Source organism: Mauremys mutica, chromosome 7 (genome assembly GCF_020497125.1).
Source record: "Mauremys mutica isolate MM-2020 ecotype Southern chromosome 7, ASM2049712v1, whole genome shotgun sequence".
NCBI classification, from domain to species: Eukaryota; Metazoa; Chordata; order Testudines; family Geoemydidae; genus Mauremys; species Mauremys mutica.
The window spans coordinates 11,867,593-11,886,104 of NC_059078.1; the positions used below are offsets into that span (position 1 = coordinate 11,867,593).

At 41.9% G+C, this 18,512-nt stretch overlaps 1 protein-coding gene across 1 annotated transcript in view; it reads right to left on the reverse strand.

Annotated features, from left to right (window-relative positions):
• The window catches only part of CNTN3 (contactin 3), a 231,164-nt gene that overhangs the window by 158,839 nt on the left and 53,813 nt on the right, over window positions 1-18,512 (reverse strand). Inside the window, exon 2 of the mRNA XM_045022552.1 lies at window positions 10,604-10,720. Within this exon, the coding sequence (XP_044878487.1) occupies window positions 10,604-10,658 (55 nt within the window). The 5' untranslated portion in view covers window positions 10,659-10,720. The remainder of the gene's footprint in view (window positions 1-10,603; window positions 10,721-18,512) is intronic.

The window sequence follows — 18,512 nt, forward strand, 5'->3', positions numbered from 1 at the left end:
TAACCAATATTTAGAGATTATGGCCCAGTACCCTGAAGAAGGTAGAGAAGTATATAGTGCAGCTCAGAGAAGGAATCACAAAGGTGCCTTTTGAATTCTGCTGATCCTAGGTTTGTCTCCCAGGATAATTTTGTGTAGTCAGAAGGCTGTTCTAAATTACACCAGCTGCAAATGAGACTCTGGGCCATTAAAGCAGCTAGGAATCAGCGGGCATAGATAAGCCTTGGCCAAATCAGTACTCTGGCCGAAGGGAGGAGAGGGTTGTACGACGTGTAATGCCAGCTCTATGCCACCAGAAGATAACTCTGCAATTAGATGATCACCCCATGGCCAGCTATGCCGGCTCCTCGCTCTGATTCTGCCTGTGATGCAGTTACATAGAGGATGTATCACCCCCCCAAGAGCTTGGCCAATGCTGCTGCTTGTGAATTTCTTTTAAGCACGTTTCTCTTTTTAATAGTTCAAGTTAGTGCAGTCATTACTGTAGTTTAACTCATGCTGCACAGAAGATTTCTCATAACACCATTCCTTTCCTAGGTACTCGTGTTTTATTACAGTAGCATATGGTCTCTGTATTCAGGCTGTTTTACATTCGCTAAATGTAATAACTGTGCTTTTGGCTGTGGTTGTTCCTTCCAATTAAGCTCCAGGCTATTGAATCCTACCCAGAATTCAGCTAACATTGTACAGCACTTCAGAGAGTGGAACGGAAGGTTAATAGGTAAATAACCGGAACATCTAAAAAGTCTGATGAAGGAAATCTAACAATTTAGAGAGCTTGTACTGATAATGAATCATTCTTGCCCACAAGCACAAAATGCTTGATTCCATCCAGTAATGACAATCTCAGTTACAAGGAAATACTTTAGCAACGTGGGGCCTGGTGAACAGTAGTTTGCCACGCTGGGGGTTGGCAAACAGAGGTGGCCTTCTAAAATTCGTGAAGTAAAATAGTCTTCAATATGTTCGGGTTGGTCTCTTCACACAGAAGCTATTTACTAAGAGTAGTCTTTTGTACAGGATTCACTGCATTGTTGTCTTAAAATACCTTCATCATTACACTGACAGTTGTCTACTGCAGGGGCCTTCTACAAAAATTCCGACAGCCTTAAAAAAAGTCTTAAATTGAGGTCAAAATGGATGCTTGAAAGTTCCGGAAATCAAATGAATCCTCAGAAAAATTAACTGAATAACTCAAGGGACTGTAAATGGGACACAGACCCTTTCAGCTCCAGATCTTTGGGTCAAATTTAATCCAGGTTAACAATGGCTGGAAGTCCAATTTAATGGTTCTTTACTGTTTGAGTGCAGTTTCCTGGAGAGCTGTGGTGAAATCTCGAACCTACTGAAGTTAATGGGACATTTTCAAGGGGCCAGGATTTCACCTGAGGTGTCTACAACACTAGGCCGTCTGTGGCAGCAACTAACAGGAGACTGAGCTAGCTGTCTGACTCCTTGAAGCGGCTTCTCCATAGCTGTCTTGGGGCATGCTGGCAGGATAGTGTTTTGTTGTTGTAAAAAGTCTTCCCTTCACCCTCTTCAAATTTCTCTTTCTGGCGCTTTCTCCCTGTCCCTCACACCTCCCTCTTCTTCCCAGTCTTTAATCCCTCCAAACAGGCTTCAGCTCTTGTCCACTCCCTTTTAAGGGTCTGGTCCTGCACCAGCTCTCTCCCCTCCCCTTTCTTACACCTTGTGCCCCCTCCTCCACTTTTGTTCTGCAGTGAGACAGATGTGAAGCCAACAGTCAGCAAGAACAGGAGGGAAAGTCAGCTGCCACACACACTGCACAAACGCTACAAGAGCAAAACTCTAGTGTCAAATACTATTTACTTTTTATTATGAAGTGAACCTCCCAATAGTCCTACACCAGGGAGCAAGACAGCCAGGCGAAAAGGAAGCAAAGTCAGCGAATCTAGTCAGTCACTCTTAGCACAAACATGGGTGTTTCTCTAAGCAAGTCCTCTTTCATTCCACTGTCTTAGATACTTACATGGTCCCCATCATTGTACTATCTAGCACCTCACAATCTTCATGTGTATTTATCTTCACAACACCTCTGTAGAGCAGTTATACTCATGACAAAGACAAGGAACAGTGCTACATAGAGACTAAGTGACATGCGCAAGGTTACACAGGAAGTCTGTGGGGGAGCATGAAATTGACCCCAGGTCTCTCAAAACACAGCCTACCACCCTAACCACTGGACCATCCTTCCCCTCCTGTCTCCTCCTCTACGCATTTTAACTCAATCTCATCTTTGGAGATGTTTGCTTTGTTGTTTTTTTCTTCCTGCCTCTTATTGGTTCTGTAAAGCACCTTGTACCTTAAAGTGCTAAATAACCATCTCTGCCCTCCCTTAGGTAAACTGCAAAAAAATAAATACACATGACCAATGAGATATTGATATATCTAGCTATTTAAAAAATAAGTGCCCAGGACTCTTCTTTTCTCTCGCTCGGGCATTCTCACATCTCTACTTTGATAAACTGTCAAGATTTAAATGGGATAAACCAAAAGCAATTCAAGACTAAGGATACTGCAATAGCAGAGCTAATTTGAAGTAAGTTTATCTGTACAGACAAAGAAAGTCAAGATTTATAAAGCCAAGATCAATGACATCTTCATTTCTCTAGAAATGATGCTATCACAATGCTAAACTGCAAAAAAATCTTAGGGGGGGGGAGGAAATTGCAGTGATTTCAGTTTATGGACAAAACACTTAAAATTGCTTCTTCCATTAACATACTCAGATTTCCCTGAGATCTGTCTAAATGATAATTAAAGGAGTATTTTTAAAATGTGCTTAATCATTTGCTTAATGCTTGTAGTGCATTTTTATTAAAATCTGTCTGTATATAATCTAAATTGCAGCACTACATAGAAGATTTTTAAAAGTTCACTTTGAAAAGACTTGATAGCCTTTAAACAGTTCAAATAAAAGGGTGATGTTAGAATTAACACACAGCAGCCCCAAACTCCAGGACTTAGACTTTTAGTTGAGCTCTGGTAGTACAAGGAAGCTTGAACTCTGCCTTCTCAAATTATGCCTGGCTCTGCCTCAGGTCTTCAAAAATACTGATTATAAACAGATGCAGTATTACTGCTAACAGCTACTTAGCAGCATTAGGTCCACTGCTTTTACTACTGATGCTCAAGGATTCCAGCAGACCCACTCCACCGAACCACTTGTGATATGGTATGTAAAAGCAGTACACCTGCAGGCCAAAGAGAGGCTCAAGTGACACCACCGACGCCCACCACTATTCAATTGATGTTATTCACTGGACACACTCCATAGCTGAATCCACTACCCACGTTGTGATACATGATGGATTAGCAAACTGCAGTCGGCAACAGTTCTAGAAGGGGTGAAGGAAGGAAAAACTGGAAGTGAAACATGGCGTAGGGGTCACTGAAGGGAATCTAAGGGCAACAGGAGGAGGGTAAGGAGAGGAGAAAGGGAGAACAGGGAAGTGGAGGACGGAAACGGATTAAGGGTCATGTTGAACACCTTTCCTTCTTCCCCCCATCTTTGTCTGGACTATATTTTGCCTTAGTTTATGAAGTCATTAGCTCAGGACCCCACTTTCTAACAAGAATGTAATTTGTATAGGACAATTAATGAGTATAGCACATGTATTATCAACCCTTTAGTAGCAGTCTCATGCGTTGAGGGGGTTATTTGTATTACAGTGGCACCCACAGTCCTCACTCAGGATTTAAGGCCCCATTGTGCTTGGAACTGTCCAAATACACAGTCTCTGCTCTGAAAAGGTAACCACCTACATGGACAACATAGACAAAGGGTGGGTGAAAGGAAAGTTTATTCTCCCCTTTCAGGGGAGGGCACTACATCACTGAGATTGAGTAAACTGAACAAGGTCACAGAGAGGCTGTGGCAGAACCAGAAACTAAACCTAGCTCTCCTCAGCCAGTGCCTTAATCCAGATATAAGTCTTCCTCCTTGTACATCTCAGCTTCCACTACCAAGAGGTAAGAAGTAAGGTATGAAGTTTTGCATTGCTCTTATTTAGATGTAAAGGGAAAGTCCACTCCTATTGTAAATCTGTTGATTTCACAATTGCAGCAATAGAGTTAAATTAAGGAAGAATCTGAACAAATGTAATTGGAGAACACAAATTCCACTGTGCGCCACTAATCTGAATGGAACACAAGTACATGCCACGAATGCTGACAGGGCCAAGTTTTTGGTTTGGGCTTTTTTAAAAAAATTGATATTGTCAATGGATTAAAATTTAATATAAAAAGCAATTGCTTATTTAAAAGTCTTTTTATCATATCTAAATGATTACTTATAGAAAATTAAGGACTTGATTTTATCTGTCATCAGTTTTATTCATATGCCTTTAAAGCTAGAACTAGCATAAATTAAACGAATTGAGTGGCTTTAAAAACAACAACAATCGTTTCTTCTAAGTCAGTGTTTAATGCTGCTAAAGTTGACAATAAATTAATACCATTAAATGTTTTTGAAGATGAATCATTTGTAAAAAGCATTAGCTAAAATTACAGTCTGCAAGAGATATAATATTTTCCAAATTAAATCACTTGCACCTCAAGCACGAGTGGTTCAGTCACTGGCATCGCAATCATAAATTGTAAGTTAAATATTTCAAACCAAAACTTAATTGATTAATAACCAAATGTTGCAGGATATTGTTTGTGGCTAGGATATTGTTCAGTGAAATAATAGAAAAAGGTCCATGGCTGTTGATATAAACTCTGCAAGTCATTGTTTTATTCAGGAAATCAGCTTATAAATAACACATTTTGGCTTGCTCCTCTCATACTGTGTCTTTTACTGAAATTCTCTTTGTACAGAACTAGAAAGTGCATTTCTATAATTATTCAATATGCAAGTAGGTATGTCCATTTGGACTCAGAATGCTATAACATGGATTAGAACAAATTACCTTGCAGTTTACGCTGAATCCTGAGAATTACAGTTCTCCATAAACAGCAAAACCAAGACTTGCTTTCAAATGTAAGCCACTTTTAAAGATAACCCAAAGGGCTAATGTGACATAAAATAACTTTTTTTTAAAAGGGCACAACGTTTTTCAACGGATGGACTCCTAGCATTTTATCAAGAGGTCATGTACTTCTCCAAATAAAGTCTAGGGCTAAGTCTAAGTTTCTAGGGCTAAAAAGCTCAGTGTGTAGTGCTGAGGATGCTAAAGGAACAGTTGTAGAGAATTAGGCACTGAGTTTCATAGTTATTGGAGTGCTTATTTGCGCAAGCTATTTAGCTGGTTTTCTCTGCAACTTACTGCATCTTGAAGCTGTGTGAAGCCAAATAAAATTTTCAACAAAGAGTGTTTCAGGCCAACTGATTGTACCTATTACCAGCTTTCTGGATGATAAAGGCAAATTTTTTAGGAGTAAGTTCATTTTGGGTGTCCCAGTTCCAGTCACCTTAAAAGGGCTTAATTTTCAGAATTTTCTGAAAATTGGACCCCTTTAAAGGTGTCTCATGCTGGTTGGCAAAAACCTGAAGCACCCAAAATCACTAGCTAGTCACTTCTAAAAATCTTGGCCCAAAGTCAATTTTGGTGCTGCCCACAGCATTGCAACCAACCTTAAAATAATGGGAATATTACTGACAAGCTCTTTTTGTATCATTACCACAGACATGTACATCTGCACAAGAATAAAAATGACTTGCTTACTCCAGAAAAAGCTCTACAACAATTCTTCTCAGAGTTCCAGGAGGCACAGGATGGGAAAGTGTGCACTCTACATCCCTTAGGACAGAGAAGTGTACACTCCTCCTTCAGCATGGTGTGATAGACCCACTTTCTCCTGAGGCGTTCCCAAGAGTTGCTAGGAGGAAGGACACCCAGTACTCCACCAAGGGTTGGGAATGTGACTGTAACTGATCTTGTACATCTCCCTCTCCACCAAACATCAGTACAAGGACCAGGCACAACCTGGCCTAAAGTGTTTCAATGAGTTCAGAGACTTGCAATTATCCTCATTCTTCATGTCAAACACTGACAAGACATGAACCTTGTCCATATGATTTAAGATATAACTAAGGCCCTTTAAACACAAACACGCACACAGTTTGCTTTGTGAAACTGATGCTCTCCTCTTCTGGGCATTGTTCTAAAAAGTGTTAACCTTTATTAGTATGTGAATGTTATCTCATCTGTAAAAGAGTTATCCTTAAATTACAACATATTAATGAGATCTGCATTTGGGCACACTTGTGTATATTAACAAGGAATTTTCCATTACAGACAATTCCTTTGAAACTTTATGAGGTGCTATTGAATATATCAACCCATGTGACAGATATGTTGATCATACTGTAACATCCTGCATTTTGTCAAGCATTACTCCACTATAGGAAAGCATCTGCGTAGATATTTTCCATAGGCAGGACTCTTGGTAGGTTAATTGTTTTCCTCCCTAAGTTTGGGACAGTAGCACACAATACCTTCTAATGCAATATCCAATTCTTTAAAATGGACAATCATAGTCAAGGCTATGAACATTCTTACTGCCTATCTATAAATCATTAGACAGGTGCAGCCAGTGACACAATATATATGATAGACAAATTAGCATGTTATTATGGAGCACAAAGTATCCATTTAAATAGTTATTTAAACATGGACAAACTTTAATTATATTAAACACAACAGCATTGCACCTACACAGTGCTTTTCCATACACTACACTCTACTGAATAACATTAATTACAAAGCATGCAAAAGATCCCCATGGTACTCTCAGACCTTTTCAAGCCACTCCAGAATCCAATGCCATTTATATCCCTGAAAATTAGGATGTAAAAAGAAAAATCAAATTTAATCATCATTTAATTAACATTAAAATCAAGTGGCATAAGCATCAATAATACCACAAGAAAAGACATCCGGGTACAAACAATGCCGCAAACAAAAACTTAAAAGCCAAAAATGACTAGAAGTCTGGGAACAAAAGGAAAAAACCTGGCTCAGTTGACCTGAAAGCACCACTAGTCACACACAGCAATGCTGTAAGTAACAAATTCATTCATTATACTAGAAACACGTTTCTGTTTCACGAGAAGCGTCATTTATGGCAGGAAAGACATTCACACATGATTTGTATTTACATAAGAAACAATTTCTAATGAAAAAAATCTACATCCATTGGGAATACGAGGCTCAAACACTGCAATATGAAATATGCTTAGATTGCTAATAAAGATTTTGAAACAGTTTTGGTACTGACTTTTCTCTTTACAAAATCTTGATTATTTAGAGTAAACAGGGTAACTGTAATCTTTGTTTACTTTGTATATGAATTAACAGATAACACACTGCCTTTGAACATTAACTCTGTTAGACAGAGACTCTGTAACATCTTTGAATGCTAACCCTGTTAGACAAGTTACTGATTATCCGCATATTGCAGGTTATTAACCAAAATACAGAGGGTACTATTGCATTTGACCCTGCAAGTAATTCCCCAACTGTAGCAAAGGTAAAAGATTCCTGGAATGAGTTGGCAGGTGGGGAACACTAACTGATTTTGTTTTAAATTGTAAATATATTTATAACCTTAAAATAACTGTCCATACATTGATTAGACAAATCCTAGCAGGTAATATGCCTAGGGGAGAAGTGGTCAGAAGGCATCTTGTCCCATCCCTCCACCTCTCCCTGTGGGAAAAAAATTGACAAATGAAAAAAAAATGATTTTGTAGAAATTTTGCAGGGAAATTTTTGACTTTTTATTGAAAATGCCAGAAATCTGAAAACTAAACATTCTTGGCTGAAAAGTTTTTAAATTAAAAACCTCAAAATGGAAAAGTCAAAGTTTTCCACACACAAAAAAGCCAAACGCTTTCTGCAAAATTTGTATTAGTCAAAATCCCAAACTTTTGGTTTGACATTTTTGTCAAAACACAGCAGAAGGAGAATAGAGAGAGCCAATTTTTTATGGATAAATGAATGCTTACCTCTTTCCAAACAGCTCTTTGGGATGTGATGGAAAATTAGCTATCCATATCCTGGCTCCTCCACCCAGTCCTTGGGGTGGACGTTCTTCAGGCTCTGAAGATGGGAACCGCAGAGGGAAGAGGTAATGTAGACCCCAGGGATAAGGGGGCAAGCTCCATACGCTGGTTATGAATAAGTTAGTACCCACACAGTGCTTTTCATCTGTAGGGCTCCATGTATCTTACGCAGGAAGGAAAGTAACTGCCAGTTCCCCTGAAGCTTTCATGGGCTCCCTAATTTTGCAGCAGGTTCCTTACATGGGAATTCCTCCCCAAGCGGGGAGTGAGGATGCAGGCCTCACATCGGAGGATGTGGTGGAACCCTCGGCTGATGGCTTTGGGTTGTAGTGGCAGCCTTTGGCCACCACAGGCCACTGCTCCCAGCTTGATGAGCTCCTCCAGGGCAGAGCCTCATCTTCCAGGCTTTGAACGTGCTGCTGAACAGCAAACCAGGCAGGGGAAGCAGTGAGGAGATCCACACAACAACAGCCTCCTCAGCAGCATCCCAAGATTTCCCCCAGTATGGAAGTGACTCCCTGCGGCCCTCTCCCTTCTATCCTAATGCTATAGGACTTCCCGTGGGCCCTGAGAAAGTCAGATTGTTGTAGGGCCCCAGAAGCAACAGAGCGTGAGCTGGAAAGGCGAGAGTGCCTGAGGGAAGCACTAGAGACACAGGGGACGCTGACTGCCAGAAGGGAACTAAGGAGAAGAAAAAGAGAAGGGCAGAGTTATGCCAATTGGTCTGGAGGTGATGAGGGAGGGGAAGGCCCCCAAACTTGAGTGTTAATTCATAACCAGAAGGCGGCCCTAAAAAAAAGGCAGTTCGTATTTCTGAACATCAGGGGATTTTTCTTGTCTGTCTTCTAATGTTTGAATTCATGGTGTTCATGACACTGGCACCCCGGCTTTGCAAATGGGAAAAATTGAGTCCCAGGAAGGTTACCTGACTTGCCTGAGGTCACACTGCAAGTCTGCAGCAGAGTCAGGAGCAGAACACAGGTCTGCTGGGTCTCAGTCTTGTGTCCTGAAGTGCTCCGATTTATCTATGTGCCAACACCCATAATCCTGCACACCAATTAACATTGCCACCAGCCAGAATATAGGCATATGTTAATAGTGCTTTCGCAGCGAATAAACACCTCTGTTTGGTGTAGGTCCCGAATTTGGCCCATAGTCTGTTTATAGATTTTGTGTTTTGAGCAGCCTTTCATGTTTTAAAGAAAACACAATTGCATTTCTCCTAGAGGGAGTTTTTGTTCCAGATGTAGGAATTTTGCCTGCAGACATTATTTCTGCAATTAATACACTACTTCAGAAATAACAGATTGCTTCTCCTCCTTCACTTCGACAGGCATCAATAGAGTCAATCACCAGATCCTGCTCTTCAGAGGGATCATCTTTAGATCATCTTAGCAAGTCAACTGTCTCTAAATCCACATTCACGTGTCCAGATGCAAAAACCTATGAGAGAGACCATCCGTTTAGGGTTTTCAACAAGGCAGGAATGTGTTTGCTGTAGAATAGCCCCCTGCCACTTCAGGTCTCTTCTCTGGTTCTGGAGTCAGTCTGTTACCTGTGCTCTGCCTTGACTTGCCACGAGATTTATTGAAAAGGAATTTGTCTTTTCTCTCAATGCAGATTCGAGTGCATCCAAGAGCTTTATTGAATGAGATAGCTCAAAATAACACTGAACTCCTTTGGGATGACCACTGACAGAACAATACAAACATACTGACACTACAACTGCTGGATGAAGAACATGTGTGTTGGGTGGCAGGGCATCTATGAGCACTGAGGGCAAATTCTGCTTTTTGCAATCCCAGTGAAGTCGAATAGGCAGTGAAGTCACTGTGGATGTGGTTACCATGATGTAGCTCCAGAGGACAAGATAGGGCTCTTTGTTCCTTTCCACCTTCTGAGATTATTAGAGATTGTAAACAAGAACACACACAGAACACAAGACCACAAAGCAAAATTAGGAGCCGCTGCTGCTGCTGACCTCAATGAAGCAAAGAATGAAGTGGTAGAAAAGTTAAGGTCGCAGCAGGAGAGCAGAACTGGAAGGCATCAAAAGTTCCAGGCACTGTGAATTAGTTGGGCTGCTAGAGTGGAAAAACCAACCTACAAGTTGTGAACTGGTATGGTGAGAGTGCAGTAGTATCCTTTGTGAACAGACCCATTCTGAAGTATATGGAGTTGAAACAAAAGCTGAAGCAGTCTGTCTGTCTGTCTGTCTGGATAATATACTGGATAATATACTGAATTGCAACATTTCCCATCTAAACTTTCCCATCTAAACTTAAACTTAATACCTACAGATTTTTTTTTCAAAATATTTGCTTTGCTACAATAGGAGTATAACTAACAATATCTGCAATAACATCAACTCTTTTACTTGTTTGAATAGTGTGGCCCAATGTAACAAACAAATAGAGCAGTTATTTGAGAACGCTATTGACATTTTAAATTCTACAATGCATGTTCGATTTCTATATAGTTCAGCTTGGCACTTTCAATATTTTTTTCCCTTAAAGAAGTGACCAAAGTACAGTTCTAATTTAGAAGTTAGAAATTATCATATATCATTACCTCCGAGGCAGCCAATGAAAGAAAGCAGGAACAACTGTTTCCACGGTAGCACCATCTTCAGTTTCCAAAAGTTAGTAACTCTTATCCAGCCGCAGTCTTCCACGCAAAGCCTTTAATCTGTTAAAACAATATATACACACAAAGTATAATCACAGGATCCAAATGAAAACCTCGTTTCCTTATGAAAGCACTTTTTAATAATGGCAGATTGAGTCACTTAAATCCTTAGAAATTACTCTCTTTTCTATTTAGGGCTCAATCATGAGCCATAGAAGAGCACAAACCTATAATTAGGAGTGCAATATAGCGCAGCGTTGATTGGAAATCAAGAAAAGCACACGGGCATGCATGTGAGTTTGCTCTCCCCATGTTCATATAAATAACACGCCAATATAAAAGCAATATAAATACAATAAGGCCCCAATCCAGCCATGCGGTTAAGTATGTGCACAGTTCCAGTCACAGTCCGATTTAGTGGGATTACTTGTTCACAAAGTTCAGTATGCGCTTTAGCTGCTTTGCTGGATTGGGGCCTAAAACTACATAGACAGATTACACGGGGTGCAAAAAACAGCAGAGCTGCCTAGTTCGTCACCGGCTGATGGGCTCATTTTTAGAGGTGGTTTGAGATTCTCTCTCCCCCCGAATTTGCTTCCACCCCTTTCTTTCCTTCTACTTCCTCATTCCTCACCTCCTACTATTCCTGCCACTGGAGACATGGGAAAACTAGCCAGCACCACCCTTCTCCCTAGAGTTGGTATGACCGTTAAGTGTTCTCACCTCTGTCTGACTCATGTGATAAGAACGGGAAACCAATCCTCACTCAGAGGAGCATAGGAGAGGTAAAGGAAAGAACCCTCCACGGATCTATGCTGATCTCATTAGCATTGGGGTCTCAAGTACTACCAGAAGTTACTTCATTTCTAAGTATGAATAGGAGGCACGAGAGGCAAATAGCAATGAAAGTGAATCAGCGTCCAACCTGCTGTTACATGCACAGCTCTTATTCCACTTGTATTGTCACCATGACGCTGGCAAACATTGTAACACATGTAAAAAACAATGAAATTGATGTTGCCAGTTTTATTTATGCTTATGTTGCAGAATATTGCACTGAGGATACATACCATATTTTTCCGTATATAAGACTATACTTTTTCCTAAAATCCTTAGACTAAAAATTGAGGGTAGTCTTATACACGGAAGTGAGCCCCCTGTTCCCTGCCTTCTGACCCCCCCAACCCCTATCCACCCCCCCACCACTGAACTCCCCTGCCCTCTCGCCAACACCCCCTCCCTGCCCCCTTACCGCGCTGCCTGCACGTGGCTGGATCCGGCGAAGCGGGACCGGGGAAGCGGGGCCGGGCGGCCATGGACGGGGACCCGGAGCCGGGCAGCCAAAGAAGCGGGGACGGGTAAGCGGGGCCGGGCGGCAGGCGAAGCGGACTCGGCGTTCTCTTCCTGTGCCTGAGCGGCAAAGTCGGGGGGGGGGGGGGACAGCTGAAGCGCGGCTGGAGCGGCAAAGAAAACAAAACAAAAAACCTGAATTTGGGGTTAGAAAAGTTGGGGGCGTCTTATACATGGGGGCGTCTTATATACGGAAAAATACGGTAACCACCCTGTAAAGGTTGTGGAGGGGGAGCTGGAGATTTAGCAATTGAGCAGGACACAACTGGGGTCTGTTGTACCTTCAACAGGTAGTTTGGGACTGCAAGATACATTTAACAGTGTCTTCATCAGGTTTCAGCACCAACATCCCATCTGCGATGAAAAGGGCAGTTTGCAAAAAGTATTGTTTTAGGATGTCTGTACACTCTGACAGACAATATCCCATCAGTTTATTCTCTGTTTACGTTTGGAAAAACAGTTTGCGACAATAAGCAACATATTGTGTTCAATATGGACATTAATTTAATGTTACCATGTCAAGCACTCAAATATTAGGTTGCAAATGCAACCTTGATTCGGTCCACTTGTGCGCATGTATTATGATACAGGATCCCTCCCTCATTCAGGGCATAGGATGAAGATGCTTTAGGTGTGAGTCAGGGCTGTGTAGTGAAGGAGACTTGTCTGTAGGACCCATTTTATTTGGTGCAGAAGTTGGAAGGTGTGTAGCAAATGAGGCAGGGGGTTATAAGAAAAGACAGGATGGTGCTTGACTGTGCAACTGGTGCTTGAGTGCCTGACCGTGCAACCTTAATAATGTTCTTTTAACATAGTTCGTGTAATTTCCTAGGTTTCTTAGAGAAAAAACAAACAAACAGAAATTCCATCCTGTGGCATCATATTGACATCCACATGGGGCAGCAGCAGGAACTTTAGATCCACCACACAGACTTCTGCTACTTGAACTAGCAGAATAATTGACAGAGGAGTAGGGTGTCATCCTCCGTGTAGACCAGCACTAGACGGGGAAGGGACACATCATCAGTGGCTTTCACAGATATCTGCTGAGAGCAGATGAATGGTGAGACTCAGGAATCTTGGGTTCCAATCCGTGCTCTGGAAGGGACTGGCCTAGTGGTTCACAGACCCTTTTGCCTCTTCTCCCCTTCCCCCCACCAAGCTTTACCCCTTCTGCCTACTCCCCACTAATCTGCCCTGTCTTTTCTCTTTCCCACCCCTGGCTTTTCATCCCAGTCCTAGTCTCCTTGTCTAGCCAGGTCCAGTCCTGTCCCCTCCCTCCATCCACCCTGACTCCTTGTCCCCAGACTCTTTGGCCAGCCAGTCACAGTTGCCTCCTCTCCCCACAGCTCCTGTGCCTATCTCAGGTGTCCCTAATCCCCTGAAACTAGCCCCCAATCCTCCCCACTGTTTCCCTCACCAGCTTCAGTCCCCCTGCTTCCCTGTTCCAGCCTTGACATCACCACCCCCAGTTCCAGTTTCTCTCTACTTTCCCTCCCACCCCCAGTCTCACTAGGATCCTTATCCCAGTTTAATTCTCTGAACCCCCTGAGCTCAGGTGTGCTCGGTCACTCTGTGGGAATGATGCATGTGTGGTTTGGTCAGCAGTAGGAGCTGAGGTAGGTTCCAACGGGCTCTGCAAGGATGCAATCTTCAGAGATTTCAGCTGTTAAACTCTAAGAAGATCTGCTGTGCATGTGCAAATGGTGACTTTTTCCAAAGGCTCATAACTTGGTCATATTTGAGTGGGTTTTCCCAGGAATACCAAAAGGCAAATCCCTGATACAAAGGCTCCCCGCCAAATTTCAAATTTCTGCTCTAAAGCATAGGGCACTAGAGCATCTCAAAGAAAAGTTTTCCAGCATATTTGAAAAGGGCAAAACAAAGTTTCCCCCATCCTTGTTCTCAGAAACAGCTCGAACATTTTGGCTGAAATGTTCCAAGACAATTTAGCCTGAGGCAGACACCTGGCGTGGGAAATTTCAACCCGAATAGTTAAAATTTGGCAAAGCTACATAAGCAGCTGAAAATTTCAAGTAGGAAGTATTGAACAACCTTAATAATATGCAGTGCTAACAGCCCCACGTATAATAAGCTTGATCCTAACAAACAATTCCCCAACAAGGGTTGGATTCTGCACAAAGCCCCAGGCAGGTTTGTGGAACAATCACCCTCCCATATATGATTCCTGCAGAGAACCTCCCTTCCCATTCCCAACTGCATAACATCTGTGTAGCAACTATAGTGATTGTTATGCAGTTCGGGCTAAATTCTCATGCTCTGACATTGAAAGCAACTTATTCCATGGGTTGTCCAGGTGACAGTACATACAGAGCAAGGTGCTGCTCAACATGAGTAAAGGTACCAGAATGTTGTCCTATCTTAAGAAAATATTTAATGCATTTTAATAATTTTTAAAACAATTTAGAAGTTGGAAGTTAGGAATGTTCCCAGAAGCTCTCTGTGGACCACCACTCATCCATGTACCACAGTTTGAGAGCCACTGATCTAAACTATTCTAGGTACCATATGTAGGTTAGGCTAAAGTATGAGGAAGCTATTTACCACATGGAGAAGCAACTAAAGTTTTAGGCCTTATACTATGCTCCTCACTGTGGCATCTGAAAGCAGCCAGATAATATTACCAACCCATACAACTCTTTGTAAGACAAAAAACCTAGTAACTTTCTACCTCTGAAGCTACAAAATTAAAATCAGATGTAGGCACTGAAGGCACCATATAAATGATCACAGACAAAGAGGTGATCCATTCCAGTATTAGTATTTACAGTTTTAAAACCAAGAAAAGAATCTCCTTAAAAGAAGGGAAACCAAAACTTTTTGTTCTTTTGTTGCAACAGTGTATTCACATCGTGTTTGCCTTTAAAGTATTCCCTAAATTCAATGTATATGTTGACAAGCACATCCTTCCAGATGTCAAGCAAACTGAAAAACTGGTGACCAAATCACAAAATCCCAACCATGCTGCTTTAGGACTTCCTGTTCTTTTGTGGCAGACATGTTCTGTACTTGTCATATACCATGACGTACGGAATTTATGCTAGGGAAGGCATACTTCCCGTAATGTACTGAAATGCATTCATAATTATAATGACGTGGAAGGAATTTGAAATTCAGAATGGGCAACAGCTCAAACGTTTGCGCTTACTTGACTAGCGCAATCTCCAGGAAAAATGAGCAAAGGGATTAGGGTTTGCTTAAATTCTATTGATGTGACAGCTGCATGACAAGCATATTTTTTTTTGTACGAGCCAAAACCCTGAAGCAATTTTGTGTGGCAAGAGAATTTACCACACATTTGACTATAAAGGAAATCCCCGAGCCTCATGATTAAGAAACAAATACGTTTGAAACATTAAAGTTATAGAAGAACCCCCTCCGCACCAAAAACATGGAAACTATGAAGCGCTAATAGTACTGTTCAGTGTACACTGCTGCTGCAGTGTTTTTACACAAATGTATATGAAAGTGCACTAAATACCATTACACACGTGACATTGTGGTACAACGGTGTTCGCACAGGTTACCGTGCTGTAAATTGGCAGAGCACAAAGAGCTAACACAGTCAGTGGGTCTGATGCTGTGAGGGGTGAGTGGGACTCAAGGCTGCACAGGAACTTGCTGAGGTTCTAAGACCGTAAAATCAAACACAAGACAAGACATAACTGGTTCCATGCAGGAGAGAAGGAGATTGAGGAGGAGGAAGGCAGGAAGGAAGGACTGCTCAAAGAGGTGCTTTTAAAAGTGGGATATTAAGGAGGACACCAAGTGCTTTGCAGGCAGAGAGAGGGAACTGTTTCAGACACAGAAGAAGGAGAGTATTTTTCAGGAAGGGCAAGGCAATGAAGGGGACAGTAAAGCTAATAGACTGGGAGAAGCGTAGAGAATGGAATGGCTGGGGAGGAGAGGTTATGTCAGTGCTTCACAGCAGGGAAGTTGGACAGGAAGAAGTTACAGTAACCATGGTAAGAGGTGAGCAGAGCATGGAAAACAGGTTTTCGAGTAGGAAAGGGAAGGAAGATCTTCAAAAGAGGGAAGCGGTTAGAATCAGCAAGCCCCGGGAGAGGAAAGGTTAAAAGGTTACACCGCTGGTGCAAAAAGTGGATAATGGAGTTGTCAATGGAGCTAAGGAAAGGAGAGACAAATGTTTAATACAATCCAGCTAATCTTTAGGGAGAGCGCATTTCCCTAAATGGCTGGGTTGGACCATGTGGGTGCAGGGTGAAGTTCTGGTAGGCGGAGCTCAATCAAGGCCATGCTTTCTCCTCCAGCATACATATCAATGGTCCTGATTCCCTACTGCTCCCTGGTGGCACTTCATCTGAGCCCATCACAGCAGCAGTTGTGGCCGGGAGAAAGGAGGAACCAGCATAAAGTTAGCCAAGTGGGAGAGCAGGTGGCTAGCAAGCAAAGAAAAGGAAGGATGGGGAATGCTTCCTGGTATGGGAAACTTTATTTGTTTTGTAAATATGGGGAAGAGAGGGTCAAGGGAGACAAAGTGAACACTGTGGGTATGGAGATCCTATTAGGCTGAGTGTAGGACAGAGGACCGGGAGATAGGAACAGAATTCATTTGGTCCCCACCGCTAAACATGAAAGCACTCACGTTTGTCCTGGGGGCTGAAGAATGCTGTTAAGACTGGCAGATTTGAAATTAGGCCTATCATGCCAGGTATCCCTGGGAGAGCATGTGATGTAAAAGCCCAAGAGGTGGCATGCAGAAGGTAGGACATTATGCATTGCATCTGTTCTGCCTCCTCGCTCTGTCTCTGTTCTTGCCAGTCAGTGGAGAGATTGAAATTCACAAGAATCCTGAACTCACTCCCCTAACAAAAGAGCAGCACCACCAGTGGAGAGAGTGGAGGGACAGTAAATGTGCCCATTGGCGTACTGCTCATGTTAGCACACTGGGTTTTGTCCTTGCTGACTTGCTTAGCTGAAATGATATCCATGCTGGAGCCCTGCCTTCTGGAGTGATGAGAGCTTCATACAGTATCAGCAAGCTTCTAATACATCTTACAGGGATTATGATTGTGCCTTTCAACTTTAGAAGCTTGCTTTTCCATTTAGCAACAGTGATTAGGGACAAATTCTTATGATAAAATAATTTTACTAGTCATGTAAAATTATACACTGTACAATTATACGCAAAAAAAACCCCTGTGCTATGGCACTTTTAACGAAGACTGGAAAAGGGAACTTTTAGATAACTCAGAAATGGTTGCATGGATTCTAGAACTTTTTTAAATACTTCTGGACAGAGCAAACCATGAAAACTGCATGAGGTCCCAAAAGCACTGTTCTGAGGAAGTTAAGAAATTAGAGTTTTAGAAAGGATGACTCATTCTAAACCTTGACTATAGTGTTGCATGAATACCTGTAGAAAGCATGCTAGCTTGTCAGCTAATTAACCCTTTGCAGCTGAAATGAAATTGTCATGCTTTTTTCAGTCTGCCCAGAAGCATTTTTTTTTAAATGCTTGGCCACCTCTGTATTACGTAAAAGTTCACTTCTCCAGTGTTTCTGCTATTCAAAATGTCACACTTAATATTGTAGCAAGGTACAATTTCCTGCCATATAATTGTACATCCATGTCTACTAAAAAAATAATGTATTTATATGCATTCATTATATATTTGTTTGCCTATTTCCCTTTAGCAATAATCTCCCAGTAGGATCTTTTGACAAATAATGAGATATCATGGTAAAAGTCTCTTGAAACTCCTCCTCCATTTAATCAAAAAGAGCAGTTTTCAGATTTAAACAGAGATGTTCAAGAAATCTGTGCTCTATTAAATTTGCCAAGTCAGTGCACTGTTGTTCTGCATATTAAAGGATTCTAGACGCATGTACATCACATAGCCACTTTGTTCCTATAAACTAACATGTAACAACACTGTAGGGTGGATTAGACCTTTTAGGCACAGCCCTGAGCTGGAGGCAGTGCAGAACTACTCCACCCAGAGGTTGCTTGGGGAAGGATTGTGCTTTTAAGGTCAAGGAGAGGTGTGCAGTATAGCCTGCTACAGTCTGTATAAATAACCCTATCTGAAGGTCAGTGTGGAGGGAAGTCAGGCCCCCACTTCCTGTCATGACAAAAAGAAAATCAGTCTATCTTAAGTAGGAGGCATTAACTGAAGAAAGCAGCTACAATTACTACAACAAACTGACTTCCACACAACTCATGTTCTAGCTTAATCTTCCTTGTCTACCAGGGGCCACATCTCGTCTGGTACCCTGAACAGCCCATGAGACCTCCTTCAGCCAAGTTATATACAGTACTTTGTAAACATCATTACACTCCCATATGTCCCTTGTGCAGCTCTGGTTGTCTCCAAAGCATAGAGAAGGAAACACCCTTGCACTTCTTTTAGGAGGGACTGCAACTGCCCGTATGTGGAACACATATGGATAAGGGTCAACAACAATCCAGCAATATGATGTGTCATATAAAGTTATTCTCTTTCCTTCAGCTGAGTAC